Consider the following 24,305-nt stretch of genomic DNA (forward strand, 5'->3'; position numbering starts at 1 on the left):
TAATATTATATAGTTTGGAAAATTTAAATTATTATAGGTTTTGGCAATATATTGTTATAGGTTTGCAAATTGAAAAGTTGAATGCATATGGGCCTAGAAATTCAGGTCTGACCGCACAGGTGGCGAAGGCGAACATCGACTAGTTTCAGTAGAGCTCGTGGGCAAGATCTGGGCCCAGATGATTGGCTTTTCTGAAGCCCGCAATCAGCAAAAGAAGCAACCAAAGCTGAGGAATGATTTGTTTCTTTCTGTTATTAGGAACATTGAAGCTAACAATCAAACTCCAAATTCTATTGCCAAAGTCAAGGCACAGTTTCTACGACAGCATACCACATAAATAAAAATGCATGGCTTCTTTTTAATGTTTTTCAATACATCTTCAATCACCATTCATCGCGGAAAGAGCTGCAAGAAAGACAATCTTGATTCTTGTGGTTCAAGCTAGCTTTAGGGTAAACTTTTTCAATTTCAACGACGTTCCATGATTAGAAACCTAACCAACTAAAAGAAGAGTGAGCTGATGCAGTTGACTATGTTATGGCCATGAAGTTGTATTAATCTTTTTCCCGGGCTTTGCAAGAATATATATACGCACAAGGACTATAATGCGTGCTGAACCTTATCTCAAAAGGGCTACGCACTCTTTTCTCCATTGGTCAGCCTCCTCCCAAGCAGTCCCACCAACAAATCTTCTTTCAAGACTGAATAATGAATGTGACAAACTTTGACTGCTGATGTTACTGGGAAATGACTCTTTGATGTATCATTTGCAAGACTGTTGGTGAGTTCTGAAGGGTAAGATCAAAGTTGTTTCTCAACCCCCTCCCCCTCATTTTAATTATGTGGGGATCGAAGAAGTTTCAGAGTCAGAGACCTAAACCGGCAAACTTTCAGTTAAGATGATTTGAAACTCACTTTTCTCCTACTAATGCTTTTTATTAAAGTTTGTACCTTCCATTAGTTGTTGAAAATCAAACCATAAGACTAGCTAAGAACTGACATATTGGTTTGGTCTGTGTCTATCACTAGATTTTTTTCTGCTTGGCCACACAAACACGAGCACTCTCTGGCTAAATTATCCCACGCCCTACTTTTTTGGCTTTCCTAAAAGTTTTGACAAGTGCAACAAAAATGACATCTTCCTACTTTTGTCTCTGAGTATATTTTTTTTTCTAGCTCCGTCCATGTCTTGATCTGTTGTTTTGCATTAATTTTCTTTTGTTATGTGCGATGTGAAGCTCATCGACACCATATTTTTTATTTAATTTAAAATCCAAATCAAACTGGTCTAATCCTCCCAAAATTGATGATGATGATATATCATAATTAATTAATTGCAATAATTGATCCAAAAAATCATAATTACCATAATAAATATACGGAAATATATAGTAATAAAGAACACCTGGCTAGCCTATTATGAAATAATTAACAAAATTTCTAACTATATGTTTATCACATGGGTTTTGCTTTGTAAAATACTTTTTAAGTCCATTTCTCTTCAAGTGGTGTGGGCCCTGTGGGGTACCCCTTTTTATTTATTTTCTTTAAGCCCATTTCTGATTTCGGGCATCATTTTTCATATTTTTATTTCTTTTATTGTTGCTATTTTTTATATGATTTATGTTTAGGGGTTATAGCCACTCTGTTTAATAATATTGTATATGAGGTTCGAACACAAATCTGATCTCTGTTTAATAATGTAATATCTCTTATTACTAAATACGATATTTGTTAATATGTTTTACATTTTAGTGTTTGATTAAATTTTGTTATATGTGTGATTCTTTTGTATTCAAATGTTGATCATTAGTTTACTATTAAAAAACTATTTAAGAAAAATAAGACATTAAAGTTGAAATTAGAGAAAGGATTATGGGTCAATTTAGAAATTTAAAAGATCAGTTAGTCATCTCTCCTCTGCTTAGCACAAGTGTAAAAATTGGGGAAAGAGGGTTGAAAACTGTAATAATGAATTGAAGTTTAGGTCATACAAAAGAGGTAGACCCGAGCACTAATCAAGTCAAAAATATAGGAGTATATTTCTAATCAGAAGAGTCAATGCCGAACTCTGAGAAGCTGACGTCACCATCATTGTTAGCCTAATGCAGCTCTCTTGGCGTTGTTATAAATAACAGCATTGCGGCTTCTCGTCTCTCCATCTCCTCTCCTTTCTTCACCTCTTTAGGCCATTAAGAAGAAACTATATTTGTAGATTAAAACAAACTCAATATGAAGTCAATTATGTATCCATCGCGCTCTATGTTCGGACACCCAACAATCCCACGTTCCTCCTCCGAGTTTCCCGGCGACACTCACGACGTCATGACGTCGCCGTTAAACTTCCCGTTATGTCCGCTAACTCAACTCACTGTGACCGGGTCATACGACTTGTTGAGTGGCAGCAGCAACGGAAATTACAACTCGCCGACTTCGTTACCGAGTAGCTGCACTCAGAAACAGAGTTTCGTGCAGAGGAGCGTCAGCAGCCATTCCCTTCAAAACAACGGTCTCTATTGTCACTTTGCTTCAAGCCTTAACGAGTTTATTGACTCAGACTCCGGGCCGGTGAGAAGAGCTTTTAGCACCGGTGATCTGGACCAGGTAATTATTTTATGGTAGCCATGCTGAAAGCGCAAATTAACACTTTAAAACATGATTTTGATTTAACTTGAATTTGGTTAATGGGTGGGGATAGGGGTGGCAGAGTGGTCGCCGGAGGTCGGAGAGCCCATTGTCTGATGAGAGTAATGCGAATGCCATAATTGAAGGAATGTGCAGAGCTCACCGCTACAGTCCTGAAGAAAAGAAAGAAAGGATTGAGAGATACCGATCCAAAAGAAACCTTAGGAACTTCACCAAGAAGATCAAGGTCTTAACTCTTCATTATAATATGCCTTATTTTTCATGAAAAATTAACTACTTCTGTCACTTTCATGTTACATGCAGTCATCTTATATTCTCATTTCACGCATTTGTAAGTAATTATTTGAATAGAAGAAGAAATCTAACTCGAAAATTTTCCGTATACACATATGGTCGAATGATGCATGCGTTAATATGTTGATCAGTTTACGCATACATGCATTCATTTTTCACGTACTGTAATTTATAAGATCAAGAGAAATACATTATCTTTTCAAAGACACGAGCAAGTGATATGTTGCAGGTTAATTAGTTACCTTACATGTTAGATATTTTGTGATCAGTATACATGTAGGAAAACATTGGCAGACAGCAGGCCAAGAATCCGAGGACGTTTTGCAAGAAATGAAGAAATTGAAAAGATTGGTCCTCAAGTTGAATGGGGCCACCATGTAGGTGGAGGGGAAGATCAAGAAGAAGATAAGAATTGGAGTTATTTTCTTGATTCACTCACCGCAAATCTGATTATTCCTTAGTTAAAATGGATCATCAGTTGCCACTCTTCGATATATTATTGTGGAACATTTTAGAATTTTGCTTGTTTTCCTTAGTAGTTTTTGGTTGTTGTTGTAATGTCAAATCTCTTTCAGCGTTAAATAGGTGGCTTTTGTATATATCAACGATAACAGTGTTCATTATGATAATATGGAATTCCAAGGATTCCCAAGATTGCATGAGCTTTATAAATTAGTAATTGAATTTATTTATTTGACATTCATTCAAACCTGAATAACTTATCAAAAGATAGATGCACCATAAAGGGGGAAAAAACAGGTGTATGAACTGATATTTTCAGTACTCTAGTTGATCACGAAATTCACTGAATAAGGATAGAGACAATTTCAGGTGCAGCTTACATGTTCCCAATGGGGAAAACTATTTCATTTTGACTATAAATATGAGATAAGGATCTTTTAAAGATTTTTCATTCTCTGAGAAAACCCTCCAAGTAATCATATAACTGAAGAAATTCTCCAAGAAGATTACCAATCTGCAAAGGAAAAACATAAAAAGGAACACTATTGGCTTCATTCATATAACCCAACAAAATTTTTGGGTCTTTTTGCTTGCAGGCATTTTCCAGATTGTTTCTTCAGTTTTTTTTTCCTTCAAAACTTACCTATATATTGATGTAATCAGAAAGCAGAGAAAAAGTAATATAAAATATGATATGGTTTGTCATGCTAATGATTTTCATAACTCTTGTTGGTTGATAATGATGTGTTTTATGAGAATCTGAACATAGATCTGTCTTTAGTTAAAGGCTATTACTCTTGTTGGAGGGAACAGCGATGGAAGGGCGGCGATTTTATTTTGTTTGTCGTGCCCTGGAAGCGGCTGTGGTCTTTCCACTAAGTTTGTGAATACGACCTTTGCATTAGGAAAGGACGTTGAAAATATAAAGTTACCAAGAATCCAAGGCTTCCATTGTCCCAAGTATAATAAACAAGCAGTATAAAACTCTTGGGCCTTTCTTTTTATTTCCCCTTCAGATTCACCAAAGTACCTTCTTTGAATATACGTGAATGGACATTAAAGAACGCTACAAAGGGGGAACATCGGAGTTTTTGGGGATTGCAGATTGAGGGAAAAAGTGATGTGTTTTCTCTTTTGTTTAAAATTAAACTTTAATTTAGTTGATTCCTATGATAGTAACGTTCATCTCAGGAAGGTAAGTTGTATAATGCCAGGAAAATGAGGGTAATACTGTGAAATCCCATGCGCTTGGGAAGAAGCTAGCCACCGTAGGAATTGATTTAGAGTCTAAGCAAGTGATGATTAGCCGCTTTTTGGACATAAACTGCCACATTCACTAACTGATGTTAACTGTTCACATTCTCAACAAGCTAAAAATATTGAGTGGCACCATGACATTAGCTGAAATTAGGAGCTAATATTGTCTTCCTCTCTCTTTGAATGGAAAATTAGATACTCGTTTGCCCAATGCAAACTGGGTAGCCTTTAGTCTTCATTGAATGATTTAACATAAGATGCGAAAAAGAACAACATATCTGAACAAATGGATTTCCAAACTACTGGTTGAAACTTGAAATCATACCAAAAAAAAATCAAAAATCAAAATTCAAATCCATATTCTCAATCTTAAAGGTTTGAGGCCCATTCTCCCAATTGACAGGATTCAATTCATTCACCCTTCAAAAGGGCTCGATTATAGATCTCTCTTACGAATTACCCTGGAAAATTCTACAAGTAACCAACAATTCAAAGACAATGGCCATAATTATACCTGATTTCCCTTTTTTTTTCATATGCGGAATTCATAGTTTCATGTTTTATCCAATTAAAAATGAAAATTTTCCAGCTATTTGGATTACAGTAGTCTATAAACAAAATCTTAAGAGTTGAACCATGTAATCGCATAATTAAAGTTCAGTCATCTTCACCCTGCGCTCTGATTTTTGAGTTGTTCGCCTCTTGAAAGATACAGGATATAAGCTAAGCCGTAAAGGAAATGAGGGTGCTTGACGAGGATTCCCATGTCTTCTTCTTGATTTTCCTGCATTTCATAGGCAACTTCATGTCATATCAGGAGAAGCAAAGCATGTTGATTGGGAAAAAAAGAAAACAAGCCAACACACAGAAACCCAAAGCCATCTCACTTTCATATATTGATATTAATACCTGATATTCGCTGAACTGGAGTAGGATCTTTAGTTTTGCTACCATCTTCTCCATGCTCTTTCATTTCCAGTGCCACCTCTCGGACCTCATTAATTATGGAAGAAGAGATGCCTTTTGTTTTCATCTTTGGATTGGACTTGGGAAATGAATTATGAACTACTTTGGTTGATTCACTTTCAATGACATCTTCAGGCAGAGACTCATCGTTTAAGACAGATGCAAGATCTTTCATTTTGCCATCACCTTCTGCAAGCTTTTGCCCTTCCACCAAGACTTGGTTTTCATGGTTTGCCACCCAGGAGTCATTTGTAACCCTCATCTCACTGTCACACTGCTGAAGTGAAATTTGATCAGCAGTACCTGCATCATCTTCAAAAGCCCTTAATGATATCCTTTCTGAGATGTTTTCAAGCAAAGCCATATTATTCAAAGACAATGGCGCATTCTCGTGGTCTTCCATATCCATATCAACTGCAATATCATCCACCTTAACAGTCTCGGCACCTAAATCTACATGAGAAACTTTAGAACTATTACATTCCCCACCCTGAGTAGGAGGTAAACTATTGTTTTCAGATGGAGGAGAAATCTCCAAAGCAGCTGCACCCAGTTCAATGTCCATGGCCGATGTCTGATGGGATACGACATTCTCATTTCTTATTACAGCATTTACACAGTTGCTCACATTCTCATCTAGTACCACAACATTTTGCTCATTGTGCTTTTCTGGGAACAGACAGTGGTTTTGGTTTTCGGTTTCAACAGAGGCAAATACTACATTTGAGGCATTATAACTCTCTAGTTCTTCCTCAGTTGTTACTGTGTTAATCATCACTTCCTCAGAACCTGTAGAAGTTTTTCTAGCATTACTTGCAAGGTCTACCTCTTGAGACCCAAATACAGAGGTTAGATGTTTTGAAAATGTATTATCTAATGAAGCATCACCTCTGTCAATAAAGCTTTTGACTTTTTCCGGTGACCGGAAGGAAGTTTCAGTTCCAGATATCATATCCTTAACTTGGAAACCATGAGATGGCATCTTGTCAATAATAGAATCAAAATCAATCACTTTTACAGTTCTAGATACGTTATTGGAGGCAAAAGACTTTGCCATGTCATCCAGCAATAAATCGCCTTCACCACTAGAGATGGGATCCCACTTAAGCCAGTCTGCAGACCAAGGTGCTTCAGAGTCAGATGGCTGACTAGATGACACTGCTTCAACTCTGATAACCTCCTTGAAAAAGTGTTTTCTTCTCAACGCTTTAGTCAAAAGACTCCTGAAAGAGGAAACAATAGGAGTTCCGCATAGAATGAAACATTAACTAAAGCCCTAAAACAACAAAGTTTTGCTAATTAGCATACCTACAATTTTTGGAAATAGCTGCTTTAGCTCGTTCCATGGAGAGGCCAAGCAAAGATGCTAAGTTTGCAACATCATTTGGCCCTCTAACTTCACAAACAGAAGGCGCAGCACTAGAAAATATGATATTTTTTCCTCGAGTCCAATCCAGCAGCAACTGGGACAGTATGCTTCAGATAATTAGTTCACATTGACAACATCCGAAATTTATATTTTAGTAATGGGCTAAAACACATCTACGATGAACAACCAAAATTGCATCTTAGAAAGCAACTAAATAACCATAACCTAATATCCATATTTAGCCTAGTTGATTGCATTTCATCATCTATGAATTTATAATTTTGTAACGGGCTAAAACACATCAATTATCAGGGAAAATAATAATAAAATCCAAATTTTCAAGGGGGGGGGGGGGATGCAACAAGCTCTGGATTCCTCACCTTAGCATTGGATATCATTTGCCTCCTTTGCTGAACGTCCACAATAAGATCAGAATATGTAATTTCAAAATAAATCCCACGCTGTGAGACCCAAAAATAAAAAGAAATTATCCATCAAAACAAATCAATATTTCCATATTGAAAGAAAATAGAAATCAAGTCTACAACAAACCTTAATAGCAGCTTTAATCATGGGCAATTTCAATCGAAACGGCAACTTATCCGAGAAATCAATTGAAATTATATCCACCTATATCATAAAATAAATAAATAAATAGAAGATTAAAACACGTATCTCCAATTGTCACTCGATTAAAATTCAAATTAATTAATGACCTCGGATTTTTCGCAGGCATGATCAAAAGCATTTTGGTTCAGCGGCCTAACGGCAACAATGTCATACGTCTTCAATACCGGATTTCCCGAATTTAAAGCTTGCGACTGCGATGCAGTGTCGATACAGATGGTGAGGCGCGTGTACTGGCGGAAAGGAGAGGAGCGAGGGACCCCGAGGAGATCTCGGTGGAAGTTAACGGAAGAGGACAGAAAAGGGGCGATATTGAGGAGAGAGGACAGACTGAGGAGAGGGATTGAACAACGGTCGCGATCAGACATGACTCCCCTTATCGTACGGTTGTATGCGATTCCCGTATAACCCATCTCCATCGCTTTGATCACGATTTTAATGCGGGTGGATTTTGCGGCGATGTTCGCTTTGTTGGCCGGCGTGGAATCGGCGTAGGGGATATTAATATCGAAAAACCCCATAGCTTTTCAAACAGACAGATTAAAAGGTAAGGGTTTTTGGTGTAGGGTATAGAGATGAAGACAATGAGGGCTCTTCCGCTTTGGGTGTATTTATGAAGAAAGCAAAACGACGACGTACTAAATAATTAAACGGATCGTAAATCGATATCTTGGGCCCAAAACTATTAACAAGGGCTTTCTTGTTGGGCTGACAATTGGCAAATAATGGTGCGCTGGTTGACGCTCAAAAAAAAAAAAAAACCGATCTCGAGTTTTCATTTTTCAGCTCACAAAAGAAACACAAATCATAAAACGCGCTTCAAAGTAACCGCTAAAACAATCGACATCAGCGATCCGCGTCGATGCTTCTCCTCATCTCAACTCTCAGTTATATCTTGTCAACGGCTGTAATCCATAGTGAAGACACATCACGGATCACTATCCCTAACAACTTCTTCCATAAATACTCCATCATATTAGGCTAGAATACGTACTCATATCTAATCTCTAAAATCAGCCTAAGCTATAAACACACACAGGTTCAAGATTTGAAGATGTCGGGAAGAGGAAAGGGAGGCAAGGGATTGGGCAAGGGAGGAGCAAAGCGACATCGTAAGGTCCTCCGAGATAACATCCAGGGTATCACGAAGCCGGCAATTCGGCGCTTGGCTCGTCGAGGAGGAGTGAAGCGTATCAGCGGTCTAATCTATGAGGAAACCCGTGGGGTTTTGAAGATCTTCTTGGAGAACGTGATTCGCGATGCTGTTACCTACACCGAACATGCGAGGAGGAAGACTGTGACTGCCATGGATGTGGTCTATGCACTGAAGAGGCAGGGTAGGACTTTGTACGGGTTTGGTGGTTAGATAACTTGGGAATCGGAGGGCGTTCGCGGATTTTAAGTCAGTTTAACAAGAATGTCTGAGCTTAGGATTAGCTTGTACTGGGATTACTGGATGGTATTATCTGGGTCGGTTTGTTTCCTGTGTGATTTGTAATCCCTGTTATGGAATGTAGGTTTATAATGAAAATTAAAAGTTGATATCGTTAATTTTAGGGTAAACTTTAAGCAAGTATTATTTATGTAGGAAATTTGACTTATTGCACTGTGAAATTACGGAATCTTGTTGAGCTTTCGCTTGGGTTCTTAAATATTTAAATACTTACAATTGAAAATTTCTAGCACCACCAATCCCTCTTTATATCGAGATTGTATCGTGGTGGGTGGACAGTTGTCATATGATATGGAGATTCTTTCTGTGGATAATGTTATGTAGATTGAATATCTGATCAAACGTTTTTCAATCTCATCCGTGGATGGAATGAAGTGTGAAACGTATGGGCGACCCGTGCATGTTGAATTGATTAGAACTATAACTAAGATCTGGGTATCGTTACTGTTCCATGTTTTCTGAATGTTTTTCCTCTGTTCACTGAAAGAATAAAACAGTTGAGGGGATGAATCTAGGAACCAGGCTCAGTGCAATCATAATACGATTTTTGAAGTCAAATCAAGCACCATAAGTTTTGCATATTTATGCCAACCTTATTTCAACACACTGCTCCTTTTCCAGTTTGTAGAGTAGTAAAAGCTATTTGTCGGCGATTTATTATATCAACACATACTTTCTATCAAGCTATTTCCCTCAAAATAGTGCCCAGCCAACATTTATAACCTCCGGCTTCGATTTCGTGACTTCTCTTCCTCGACGCTACTTCTATGCTTAAATTAAATCATTTTGTATTTACCTTCACTAGGTCGGACGAACTTAGGCAACTATTTTTGAAATGTAATATAATTAACTACAAGTATTAAACTGAATTGAAAAGAAAATAATGAGTCAATTTAGGGCACCAAAAATTAGGGAGAGCAAAATCTGACTTGAAAAATCGATTTTTTCTCCTCGCATTGACTTCGAGTTATAATTTCATAAATTCGACTCGACTCGAAAAAATTTCAAGTTCAAATCGAGTTATAAAATACAACTCGAAAATTTTAGTAATTAGTGAATTTATTTTCAAGTTTAAATTGAGTCATTCTACTTTGTATGATAGATGTATATCAAATATGAAGAAATTTATTTGTATTGTATATATAGTTGTAGAAAGTTACTTACATTAGAATTAAATAATGTTATAATATATTTATAATTAAATTTAAACAAAAACTCGAAAAATAGACTTGACTTGACTCTACTTGAAAAAATTTCAAGTCAACTCCGAGTTGTAAAATAGGACTCGTCAACTCGAATAACTTGAATTTTTTTAACTCGACTCGATTGAATGTTAACTACATGGAAAATCTCTTACGTTTATGTTTTGTCCACTTTTGTCACATATTTCAAGAAGCATAAGATATGGTCTCTTTCGTTTTTATTTAATTAAGATGTGGTCACTTTCGTTTTTATTTAATTAAGACGTGGTCATCATGAGTTAACCGCTGTTAATAATTAATAGGATATGTCACATGATAGTTGGTATAATCACACATATGGTCCATATTACTTACATATTCTCTCAATTTAGTTATATTTTTAAATAAATTTTAACATAAAATATATATTTTTAAATGAAAATAAAAATAAAATACTTTTAAATAAAATATTCCCCCAATTTGGTTTCTTGTGTTTAATTTCAACCAAATGGTGACACATGTCACTATTTGATTTGTGAAAATAAGTATATTAAATTAAAATAAAGTTAATCTTCCAATTGAATGGTGACACGTGGCTTTAGGGGTGAGCAAAATTCGACTCGACTAGAAGAACCAATTTTTTCAACTCAACTCTTGAAAACTTGGCTCGAATTAACTTCGAGTTGTAATTTCATAAACTCGACTCGACTAAAAAAATTCAAGTTCAAATCGAGTCATAAAATAGATCTCAAATAACTCGAAAATTTTAATAATTAGTAGATTGATTTTCACATATGAAAAAAATATGAAGAAATACACATGTATTATATATGTTTATAAAAGATCATTTAAATTGGAAGCAAATAATATCATAATATTATAAATATTTATAATTAAAATAAAATAAAACTCACAAATTTACTCGACTCGACTAAATTTTAATTCAATTTCGAGTTGTAAAATAAGACTCGTTAACTCGAATAACTCACATTTTTTTACTCGACTCGGCTCGATCGAACACTCCCCCTACGTGGCATGACAAGTGACATCATTTGATTGGAAGATTGAATTTATTTTAATTTATTAAAAATAAGACTAAATTGAGAGAATATGTAAATAACAGAGACCAAATGTGTGATTATATTAAAATATTTAACTACTGTTAATTGCAGTTAACTCGTGGTGAATATATCTTAATTAAATAAAAATGATCGTATATTATTTTTTTTTAAAATCAATAACCAAAAGTTGACAAAACATAAACGTAAGTAATTTTTCATTTAGTTAACCCTTTAGTTTTTAATAATTGAATTTATTAAGCTATTTTAATAATAAAGTAAAATATTACTCTTTATAAAATTTATGAGTGCAAATAATTATGATTGTTCAATAGTAATTAAATTTTCTTTTTAAAACAAATACTATTTTCTAACTAGTCAGGCTAATATAAAACTTTTAATTTATTATAAAATTTTATTTACACTATTGATTGATAATAATTTAATTATTAAATTTATTGTATTTATAATAAAGAAATATATATTTAATTAATTTCTTAAATTTTAAATTAAATGTGAGTTTATTATTTTTAAATATCATAATTGTTAATAAAATAATGCTATTATTTCTTATATTGTCACATCTTCTCCATCATATATCTAATCCCTTCCTATGTTATTTTTTTATTAATTTAGGGTAATTACTAATCTCTTATATTAAGACGTTGTATTTTAAGGGCATTATTAAATCAATAACCGTCATTAAATACTTTTTTAAACATCCAACCCCTCTCAATATTATTTAGATGGATGCCCCCAAACTGCACATATCGAATTACCTCGCGTCCTACGAAATGGGGTGTAATTACTCGCTTCTCACCAGGCGTGAGTTACGTCATACATGGATGCACTTTTCATAGAATGACATTTAATTCCTCGCGCTCTGCAAGATGCGAGGTCAACGAGACATTGAATCTTCACGAGTAGTTTATTCGATAGGTATTCAATATATCTCACGTCTTACAAGACGCTGGGTATGTTGTTCCAACCCAAATATGCAAGTTCTATAGGCATGTTCGAGTGGTATTTTTGGGAATTTAATCTCAAATTTTTGTAATTTATAAGATTACAAGCATACTATTGGTATTTATCTTTTAGTTGAGGCCAATATCGAGACATACGGAACATTGTAAGCGGATTAAAAATCACGTTGAAAATGCTTCCAAAGCTTGGTTTATGCATGAAGAAAATACTAAAATAGTTTGATAACATATTCGAGGGTTTTTTGGGTATTTAATATGAAAATTTTCGTAGTTTATTATATTAGAGGAGTAGTATTGTAACTTATCTTTCAATTGAGTATAATATCGACACATACAAGACATTTTAAGCGGGGTAAAAATCGCGTTCAACATGGTTCCAAAGTTTGGTTTTATATATTAAGAAGATGCTAACATGGCTTCAAAGGTATGGTCGGGGCGGGGTAAAAATCATATTGTTGAAGGATAACTTAAATAAATTAATAATTAAAACTTAATTAATAATTTAAACAAACTTAAACATTATATTCGATTCGATGATATATAAATTAATTGATACAAGAGCATGATCAATTAGAAAATTTGTTCTTTGAGTGTCCAATATTCCTACAAATATTGCATAGCTTTAGTTGTCTGGTTTTTTCTTGATATTGCACTAAGTCTTCATCACAATAAATCCTCGTCGATCTTCTACGACCTTTTTTTGCCGTCATAATGCAAAATTTGGTCTTATTGTAGATTTATCATCAACTTCATATGGATCCTTTCGTTTCTAATGGGAGGAAACTCATATTCATACACGTTGAATACAGTTTGAAGTAAGTATAGGTGATCAACGAATTCCATTTAGTCAATCCGTATAAAAGAACAAGCAGCAATGACGGGAGGACAAGAGTATTTGAATGTTTGGAATACTCCGTAGCCACAGGTTTTATCACGTAGACTGACAACATATGTGTTGTTATGAATATTTCGATACACGAAATCGATTTAGTTCGCGAGAGATGCATGTTACATTCATCGTGTTTAAGTGTTGTAGAAAGACACGTAATCTTCTGTGAAGGTTTGGGTGGATTTTGTGGCCACCTACAATCAATTCAACTATTTCTCTTCCAAGGTTACAAACAGGGTTGACAACCGATAATATGTTGATTTGACAATGGAAGTGATAGGCAAATGTCACACTCCCTTCAGTGATGAATTGGTCACCTCCACTAAGTTCGTTGTCATGTGACCATACCGTTTACCCCCATCGAAATATCGAAGCCATTTCTCTCTAGGGATTTTAACAAGGCAGTTGTAACCTTGTTGATTGTTGATTCTTATTTCTTGGAACAACTCCTCAATCTATCGTACGGAATGCGAGTGGCCTAGCTATTAAAAATGTAATAGTTGATTATAAATAATAAACAAAAAGATATATGAATCCCAAAATGTGAAAGACATACCTATATGAAGCACCATTACGCGTTCATCTTTGTTCCTAAACTTTATAGATAGTTTACAATAATATGTCATAAATAGTACCGGTGATGAATATAAGGAGATTGCTAAGATGGTCTCGTTTGCTCGATTGCATATCTAACCTCTGTGCCTCTGTTAGAAATAAGACATATCCCACTAGAACGTTCACGCAAAACATGTGAAAGAGCATACTTATGCAAGTACTTAAAGAATAATTTTCAGGAGTCTATGTCTTCCTTTTCAACTATTGAGAAAGTGATGAAAATAGTTTTCTTATTGCCATCTTCTGCAACCGCCAACAACAATATATGTGTGTATCTTTCGTACAACCAAGTGTCGTTAACCTGAACCATCGGCTTACAGTGGCGGAATGCATTCACACACTGCGAAAATGTCCAAAATACGTTGTGGAACTGGCACACACCTTGTACGAAACGATTATTTTCGTATGCCGACGTATTTTTAAGTTTCACAACCGTTCTCGGTATGTGTTTCTTCATAAATTTCAGCCATTTCTATAACTCTATGTGCGATTCTTCCCATTGATTGAACATTTTCTGTTGAGCATGATACTTAGCATACTATGTTTTATAGTAGTTAACCATGTAGTCGTATGGGATGTAATTGCAGTAATTCATATATGTGGATTTGCTTTCACTAGTGGTATGAAGACCTTACAAAGCACATGAACATCTAAGTTTGGATGATCCTGATTGAGCCTGCTCATGGTGCATGTATGAGGTTGGGCGTATTTTGTTAGCGTCCACATGTTTTTTATCTTTTTCAATCATGATACGTGAACCCTCTAATTACAACCTTCGTGCTTGTGGACATATTCGTCGATATACTTACTTGCATATGTTTTTTCATATTTTATATAATCGAATAGCGTGTATTATAATTCTTTATTACAACCACGACGAGTTCTTTTACTCTGAATGTCATTCCAATATAGAGCTCTCCATGAGCACGTTGGTGGTATTCATCAAGCTCTGGTAATTACGAAAGTTCCTTTACGTTTAGAGGTTACATATCTACTGTTGTGAAATGAGATGGTGGCTGGTAATAAGAAACATAAGGAACAACATGTGGAATTTCATCATCATTCGCTCCCCTCCGACATATTTAAATCCTCTGATTCTTCATTGAAGGGGCCTACTACAAGACCATCTGGGCCGATCTCCCTTACCGATTCTTCATCAGAAATGTCCCCCTCAAACCAGAATAGTTTAATGTCGTCGACTACGGGATAATAGGAGTAGAAGTTAAGTGTCGATCATGAGATCGCTCACAAACTATTTTACCAAGATCAAAGTTGACATCAACACAAGAATACCTTGGCATCAAAGACGATGAAGCACTGTTGAGTTAATTGATCGATGGAATCGGCCAAGAGGGGGTGAATTGTCAATCGAAATTTTGGTGGAAGCTTTTGCAGAAAATTGAAAAGATTTGCACAGCGATTTAGAGTGATTCGACTTTCTCAACCAAAGTCTACGTCCACTACCTTAGCTATCCACACTAAGGATTTTCCAACAAATTCACTAATTTGTTCTTTATTTTGAGGCCAAAAAGATAACCTTACAACTTCCTCAAGAATATACCCCAATTCTTGAGAACACTCTTTCTCAAAGAGAAGATTACAAATTTGCAAACTTACTTGGAAATCCTCACAAGGTATATTGTTTACATAATTCTAGAACAAAGAAAATAACACTAAAAATGAATACAATTGAGTACAAGTAGTGTTCTTGAAAGCAAAATGAATATTGAATGAAATAGGCTTGAAAATACTCAAACTTGAGATTTGCTGTTTTCTCTTTGATTCTCTCTTGATTCTTGTTGTTTCTTGTTATTGATCAATGGCTTCTAAGCTTGTTTAAATACTCCTTCAATTGATTTTGAACGTTAGGGATGATTAGTGGAGTCAATAGAGCCGTTTAAGTGTGAAAACAATTAATAAAATCATTTGGGAGCGTCAGTGCATCGATGCATACACAAGGTGCATCGGTGCATCAAGTGTAAAATTCAAATATTTTGACCGTTGGACCCTTAGTGCATCGGTGCACTAAGAGTGCATCGATGCATGAAGTGCATTCGATGTTTCAAAATAGCCTGAGTGCATCGATGCATGGATTGTGCATCGATGCATCAAATGCATTTGATGTTTTCATTAAAACCTGAGTGCATCGATGCATGGAGAGTGCATCGATGCATAAACTGCATTCGATGTTCAATTTATTCATTGGTGCATCGATGCATGGATTGGTGCATCGGTGCATCCCTTTGAAAAATTGATTTTGGTTCAAAATACTTTGTGAAAAATATTTTAAAAATATATTAATTATAAAACACAATTTTACACATTTAGTAAGGTTTGAAATTGATCTTGAAAGACTTGGAGTAATAATTTGATATTTGATTAATTGAATCGAATATACTTATAAAATTCTTTGTAAAATCTTAAAATTCATTTATACTTATTTGTTTTATATCAAAACATCAAAATATTTTCAACAAGCACTGGTGCCACTACGATATGGATTGTGCATTGAAAATTGTGTTGTTGGCTTATTTAGGTCAAACTCTAAACTAGCTTCGCAAAAATACCTTGGCATTAAAGACGATGAAGCACCGACACCACTACGCTATGGAATTTAAGTTGGAAGTGGCATTGCTGGCTGATTTAGGTCAAAATCCAAGCACGCAAGAATGCCTTGGCATCAAAGATGATGATGCACCCAAGTCATCGACCCATATTTATGTACTCAATAAATTGAAGTACTTACATAAATTAGCTATCAGACTAAAAACATTAGGATCAAAATCAAAATATGTCTGTATCCAACTTGAGACACTAATTGTAGTAGCATCATTAGCATTAGAAAAAGTTATATATAGCTCAAGTGGCCCTCCTAATGAATATTGCATGTGACAATCGAGCATCATGTCTACATCACCATCGTCTTAACCTTGTATATTGAGTATGTTAGTGGTTCTAACGACGTAAGTAGTCGATACTTCAATGGTTTAATTTTTTTCCAGCGACCATGTGGAACAATGTTCTTAACTTATTTCATCAACTTCTTATAAGTTAAATTCTTCAAAACGTTATTATAACAGTATGTTCGCACTAAAAGACAATACCGAGAGATTCATCATACATAATGTTGCCATCATAGTATATCAAAGCAGTAACACTTTCTCTTCTCGACATGTTTTGAAGATATCTACGATTATGCAAAGAGAATATCAAAATATGCAAGAAATTATAATTATTTCAATCTATGTAATAATCGATAAGCGTCAAATAAATTTACGATATACATAGTTGTTAATCAAATCCCTTATCTTTGCCTTAACTCAAGTTCTATATGGTTTGTTTTTTCATCTTCAATTGCTTGAATTATGAATTTGAATGGAAGCCTCATTTTTTAGTAGACTAGTTTCTTGAATGATATGGAAGAGACATGAACTTGCAAATTATATTCCTGATATGATATGGTAGGTAACTAATGTTTTGCAAAAACAAGTTATTCAGAGATTCCTAACGTGGCAGAAGCTGATTTGACGTGGTAGGTTGACGTGTGAAATGAAATGAAACTCATGGTGTATAAGGCACGAGTTTACTGCCACGGTGGTTATATAAAATTTATAAATCTTGTTCCACCAAACCTAACCATCTTGTTTCATTCATAAATGATTTATTTATTCTAAAAAATCCACTTATAGTTTAAAAAGGGCATCCTCTTCTAGTGGTAGTGTTGTTCCGGTGGCAGTTATAAAAAGTGTTTGCCTTGCTTCGCAAGCCTTGTGCTTTGTTAGTTTTGTCCTTCGTTAGCCTTTCAGCATGACATAAGGTTCCTCTACTAGGGAAAATGCTATTGAGGATTTTTCTTTGCATTTTGTATTGACGGTACCAAGAACATAAGGCATCATCTTCTGGTGGCATCTAGATTTCCAGTTGGGGCTCTCGAGACTCTTCTTGTAAGCGAACACTCTTTGTGAAACGCTTGTGGCTCTCGAGGCTTTAAAGGTACAACAGTTGTTCAGGCTATTGTTGTAAAAAAATACAAGGCTCTAAGATGAAGTTTTCCTTTGATTTTACTGTCATATTGGTATCCGTTTATTATAAAAGACAACATCAAATTATTCTGTGTATTAAAATTAAAATACACACATTCATTTTTAGAGTTGTTTAAGCCAATATTAAATTATGTTTGTTAGTTTAAACGTGATTTATTTTCCTTTTCAAGCATTTTAAACACGATTGGTACCCCAATTTCAATTTGAAGATAATAACACCTCTAAGCTCAAACATTTCATCGACAACGTGTTATTTGTGATGCTATTTATAAATTAAATTTCATATAATAATTCCTTAAAAAATAATATCATTAGGGAATCGAACCTCGCATTATACTCATAGTGAGGTCCATCAAACGTCAAATATTATTAGATTCAGATTTATCGTACCTTGCGCCATGTGAAATACAAGTTGCAATCTGATACGTTAATATTATTTGATTCAAAGTGTCGCGCCTTTTCAATGTACCTCGCTTCTTGGAAGATGCGAGGTCCCTATGTTCGCTTCGTAACCGGTGTGAGGAAAATTATAAATAAGGCCCATTTTGGTTGTATTCCTCATCCTATTTCCAAACAAAATGGCAGAAATATGTTTTAATATGGTGGAATTATTCTTGAGATATTTGTTATTAAAAATTCTTGTGCACGTGGCTTTTAGTTATATAGTTGATTTCGTCAACACGTAGTTGAGTTGCAAGAGTTTTCATGAAGTTGCGGACGGGTATTATATTTTTCAAAATGTTTCAATAATAGTTACGATATTATGCCATGAAACCAAGCCGAGAAAAGGTTTCACAAAATATGCTCTACTGCTAATAATCATGAAGTTTTATATAGAAAAGGAATGTATAATTATATTTGCCGAAAAATGTAATATCAACACCATATATGTGTATGGCCTCATTCTAATTTGTTCTGGGGGTGATTTAAGGGACGAAGGATTTTGAATCGTGAGAGCTCTTGATCTTACGAAAATAAATTTAGAAGTTATTCGTTTGGAGGTGAATTTATTTTTAGGGTTAATATCGTGGCATCGTCATAATATTCTATTCCCAGAACAAATCGAAGCCTGCACTTGTCCAACCGGCTACTTGTGTAATTCACACCACCAACTTTGGCAAAGATATAATAACAATCTATGTACTTGTTATTCTTCTTGTTTTTTTAACCATGAAGCAATTTTGTTTTGTTACATTTTACAATTAGGTTATGTAAGAGAGTATAGAATTTATTAAATATTATGTATAAAAATATTATGTTTCAATAAATGATATTTTATTAAAGATTATAGAAGTTATATTCAAATAAATATTATATATATAAATATTATGTTCGAATAAATGTTATTTTATTAAATATTATGTTCAAATGTTAACATAAAAAGAAAGTAATATTATCATGTCACATAAATAAAAATTGTTGCATTTAATTCGAACAACATTCCTCGCCTTTTGTAAGACGCGAGGTATATTGAATATCACTTGCGATAAATTACTCGCGATGATTCAATGTCTCGTGGACCTCGCGTACTGTAACATCCTCAATATCGGGTTAGTGACCAAATTGTAAAGTTTCAGAAATTGGTGATTAAAGTAGGATAATTGAATAGTTCAATGATTTATTGGAAATATGATGAAGGTTATTTAGTAATTATTGAATGAATTAAAGGGTAAAATGGTAAATTGACAAGTAAGATTTTTATATTCCTTTTATAAGAAAAGGAATCACGTGGGAAAGGAGAGAATTATCCAAAGTTTTCTTTCTTATTCTTCCTCCTCCCGTATCTCCAAGCTCAAAGGTGAGTTTCTTTGTTTATGGATTAATTATTAGATGATAACTAAGTTTAAGGAAAGCTTATGTTATCTTAAAATCAAAGTATGATGGAGTTAGGAGGGATTAAAAATTTGAGGTTTTTGGGTGAAATCTTGAAATAGAGTTCATAACTAGAGTTGAAAGTTAAATTTGACTTGTCAAAAGTCTAATTAAGAAGTTAGAAGCCATAGAATTGGAATTAAAACATATTGCAAAGTTGATTTAATTATTGAGTTACATATGAGGAATAGAATTTTGAAGTTAAAGATGGTTTATATGGATATAAATTGGTTTAAGCATGTGTATATGAGTTGAGAACATGAAAGGGGATGAAATATTAAGCATTTGATTTAATTTGAGTAGATTTTCGGGCTTAGAAATGAATTCTGGGCTATGTGCATCGATGCACATTCAATGTGCACCGAATCATCAAGGGTAAATCTCCAGAAATTGTTCAATGTGTATCGATGCACAGGAAGTGCATCGATGCACCTCTTAAAAATGGAAACATCAAATGCAATTAATGCATCGATGCATAAGGAGTGCATCGATGCACACGTTAAGGGTGCATCGATACACGTAGGATGCATCGATGCACTTCAAGGGGAAATAGAAATAAACCTTTCTTTTGGTCTAAGAAATGATAGATTAGCGTATATCAATTGAATACTGATATGTATCAATGTATGATCATATAGATATCGAGCATGAACAAGTTCCAGAACGATTATCAAGTTAAGATTCGATCGAAAGAGATGAAAGCATAAAAGTGGATTAAAACTTAGTGAGGCCAAGGTAAGTGCATATGCATTAGTATATGATGTGTGTGGAAAAGACTCGCGATGAGTCTACTTCCAACATTTGATTACATGATTTTATGAATATTAATATGGGTGATATGATTATTATTTATCCATGAATATAGTCATAGGTGTTATATGTGAACATGTGAATTATATGAAAAGTGATATGAATTATATGAAAAGAAGCTATATGTCTACATGTATATGTGAAAGAAGCTATGAGCTTATATGAACAGGTGATATGAAAATGTATATGTGAAATGATATAAGTGAAAATGCCCATGTTATGTGTAAAGAGAGCTAGAGGTATAGTTGGCATGCCAAGAGTCGAGGGTTCTACGTGGTCCTTCGGGACATATATGTATTCTTTGGAATATTTACAGGGTTTTGTGAGACACATATGTGATCCATTAAAATATGTATATGTTTCTTAAGGAGTGGTCCTTCGGGATAAATACAGTACATAGGTCTTTAGGGACAAAATTTATAGCCCCTAGTGGGACCTCATACGAGCTATGGTGACAGCATAGTATACAACCTCAATAGACTCACATATTACAGTTCTCACAGATGTACATGGGCTAACAAAGAGATAACAATAAAAATATATTACATGTAAAGTATATGCTTTTGTGATATGAATTGTATTATATGATTGATATGATGAATGATGTGTACATTTGATTAAATGAAATGATATATTATTTTGTGTATAGCATGATATGATATGATATGATATAATATGTTCATGCATGATTAAGTAGTTAGAATTATTTAATGTGTTTAATGCCTCACTAAGTCGTAGACTTAGCGTGTAATTGTTTCACACGTAGGTTACCGAAGTGAGAAGAGTAAAGAGCAATGTGGAGCAAGACAGGTCAGTTCTCCTTACTAAAAGTCAGATCAAAAGAAAGGTGAATAATATGTATTTTAATATATAAAGTTCTAGTTGACATGTATTCAAAATAATACATTGTATAAGCTCTGAATAGTTCGGTAAAGGTTTTGAATAAGTTATATGTAATAATAAATTTTAAATTACTCACTATTTTATACAAGTAAAGGTTTTGAAAAGTCAATGTGACACTTCGGACTCGGATCCGGGTCAGATACGGGTTGGGGTGTTATATTTAATGGTATCAGAGTTAGGTTTAGCCGATTCTAGGCTTAAACCAAAGTCCAATGAGGTTTAAAAAAATGTACATGCCAACTAAAAGTGAAAATTTCTGATCTGATAGTGTAAGGAGTATGTTGTCTTGCTAATAGAATAAGATTTGTATGATGTAGTAGGAATTGATTATAGAAATTGTCAAAGTAAAGTAAATTGATAGCTGACAAATCTGATGGTGATAGCAATTCACCTGCCCTGGCCAGGCAGGATGAAGAGCGGAAACCTTAGAAAATGTCTTATAAGATTAAAGGTTATTTCAAAAGTTGAAATCATATTAGAATAGTGAAAGAAGATCTTTATTGTTTTGAATCGGAAAAGCGTTATGGATTAGTTTTGTTAGTATGTGGATAAGATAGAATATGGTGAACAAGTGTCACCATAAGAACGTTAAAAAGATCGAATGACGTGGTGAGTACTTATAGAAGAACTCAAGGATAAATGCATTAGTGACAAGCGTATAAGATGTATAAAGTCAGAGCTTATGAGTTTGAAACGAAGTAACAGTATTGAGCATAAACAATAGTGTGTTTATGATAAGGGTTTGCAGTTAAGATGAAAGAGTTAGCGTTGGCTAACCAGAGTATGTGATAAAAATGTACTGGAATTATAAGATTATAAGATATTGTTAGGATATGATAACCAAATATGAAATTGATCTGGATAAAGTTGTATATTTGGATCATAGTAATGTGGTATAGTAAAGGAAAGGGAAGTAAGGATTTGCATATTTGAGTAAAGTTGAGGATTGATAAGAAGAGTTTAAGAATGAGTATATCGATGATCAGATTATAAGACAAAGGAAGTCAGAATGTTGAGTTTGAGCAACGGAAATTACAGGATGTATGAGAATAGAGGTGAAATTGATAAGTTAAATAAACTAATTTTGAGATAATTTTGATTGGAAATAATGTATATGATTGGTTGACTAGGGCTTGTGTCCTAGATTGGACAGATGTTATTGACTAGCTGTCAAAGTAAAGGTGATAGAGTTATAAAATTGGAGGAAAAGATAGAGTTGAGTTAATCAATTATGATGTGAAACTGAATATAGTTGTGTATTCTGATCCGATAGCTATGATGTAGAAAAGAAGATAAGTATTTGTATGGAACCTTAAGGAAAGAAAATACAAGTATAAGAAATGATAAAGAATGAAGTTTTGTATAAGTAAATGGGTTATCAAAGTTATGAGGATGCCATGAAGATTGGTACATAGAGATGAGTATAGGTGATAAGACAAGAGTTTGTGAACATGAAAGGAAAGATATGATTTGGGTATAAGTAATAAATAAAGGAATAATGGAATAAAGAAATAAAAGGGATGAGTTAAAGGATCAGATACAATAAAGGTTATATAGAAGTGTAGAAGACAATTTTGATATAGAAGTAAGAAAAGTGTGCAAGGTGATGTGAAAAGATTCTTTAAAAGTGTATGTTAATTATATTTAAAGAATATCTAATGTTGTGTTCTCGGTCAAATGATGTTGGAAAACGAGTTGGTTATTGTTATAAGACAATTAAAGAGGGATTTATGAGGTTAAGTGATGAAAATGGATGTTACTCATGATTAGTGATGTTATATGAAGTCGTAGAAATGGTCAAAGGAAAATGTATAATGGAAGGAGAGAAAAGACAGAAAGGAATTAAAGTTACTAGTTACTGTTTATATGATAAGTGACAGTAGATAAATGTATAAAGGAAAAAAAGGTAGTTGAAGATATAAAGGAAAGAAAGATTAAGAAATGAGGTAACATGAGAACAATAGAAGATATGTTCTTATTGATTTGTTCAGTGAAAATTCGAGGATGAATTTTCTTTAAAGGAGGGGAGATTTGTAACATCCTCAATACCGGGTTAGTGACCAAATTGTAAAGTTTCAGAAATTGGTGATCAAAGTAGGATAATTAAATAGTTCAATGATTTATTGGAAATATGATGAAGGTTATTTAGTAATTATTGAATGAATTAAAGGGTAAAATGGTAAATTGACAAGTAAGATTTTTATATTCCTTTTATAAGAAAAGGAACCACGTGGGAAAGAAGAGAATTATCCAGAGTTTTCTTTCTTCTTTTTCCTCCTCCCGTATCTCCAAGCTCAAAGGTGAGTTTCTTTGTTTATGGATTAATTATTGATTTTAAGGTTGGTTTTGATTATTAGATGATAACTAAGCTTAAGGAAAGCTTAAGTTATCTTAAAATCAAAGTATGATGGAGTTATGAGGGATTAAAGATTTGAGGTTCTTGGGTGAAATCTTGAAATAGAGTTCATAACTAGAGTTGGAAGTTAAATTTGACTTGTCAAGTGTCTAATTAAAAAGTTAGAAGCCATAGAATTGGAATTAAAACATATTGCAAAGTTGGTTTAATTCTTGAGTTACATATGAGGAATAGAATTTTGAAGTTAAAGATGGTTTATATGGATATAAATTGGTTTAAGCATGTGTATATGAGTTGAGAACATGAAAGGGGATGAAAGATTAAGTAATTGAGTTGATTGAGTTGATTTTCGGGCTTAAAAATGAATTATGGGCTATGTGCATCGATGCACATTCAATGTGCACCAATGCATCAAGGGTAAATCTCCAGAAATTGTTCAGTGTGTATCGATGCACAGGAAGTGCATCGATGCGCCTCTTAAAAATGAAAACATCGAATGCATTTAATGCATCGATGCATAA

General features: G+C 34.0%; 3 protein-coding genes across 3 annotated transcripts; 2 read left to right on the plus strand and 1 right to left on the minus strand.

Moving 5' to 3' along the window:
* The first annotated feature begins 2,325 nt into the window (after positions 1–2,325).
* LOC120181288 lies at positions 2,326–3,467 on the plus strand. The gene is made up of 3 exons (XM_039186457.1): positions 2,326–2,604; positions 2,699–2,872; positions 3,210–3,467. Exons 1-3 carry the CDS (start codon positions 2,326–2,328, stop codon positions 3,399–3,401), a joined length of 645 nt encoding a protein of 214 aa, XP_039042388.1. The 3' UTR covers positions 3,402–3,467.
* A 1,674-nt stretch (positions 3,468–5,141) lies between these two features.
* On the minus strand, positions 5,142–8,190 carry LOC120180825 (protein GAMETOPHYTE DEFECTIVE 1-like). Its single transcript, XM_039186119.1, has 6 exons — positions 7,711–8,190; positions 7,547–7,624; positions 7,375–7,455; positions 6,934–7,088; positions 5,569–6,848; positions 5,142–5,443 (listed from the first exon to the last, which is right to left on the minus strand). Exons 1-6 carry the CDS (start codon positions 8,140–8,142, stop codon positions 5,310–5,312), a joined length of 2,160 nt encoding a protein of 719 aa, XP_039042050.1. The 5' UTR covers positions 8,143–8,190; the 3' UTR covers positions 5,142–5,309.
* A 432-nt stretch (positions 8,191–8,622) lies between these two features.
* On the plus strand, positions 8,623–9,172 carry LOC120180833 (histone H4). Its single transcript, XM_039186128.1, has one exon. The coding sequence runs from the start codon at positions 8,676–8,678 to the stop codon at positions 8,985–8,987; it is 312 nt and encodes a 103-aa protein (XP_039042059.1). The 5' UTR covers positions 8,623–8,675; the 3' UTR covers positions 8,988–9,172.
* The last annotated feature ends 15,133 nt before the right edge of the window (positions 9,173–24,305 follow it).

Source organism: Hibiscus syriacus, unplaced genomic scaffold (assembly GCF_006381635.1).
Source record: "Hibiscus syriacus cultivar Baekdansim isolate YM2019G1 unplaced genomic scaffold, ASM638163v2 tig00003715_pilon, whole genome shotgun sequence".
Classification (NCBI taxonomy): domain Eukaryota; kingdom Viridiplantae; phylum Streptophyta; class Magnoliopsida; order Malvales; family Malvaceae; genus Hibiscus; species Hibiscus syriacus.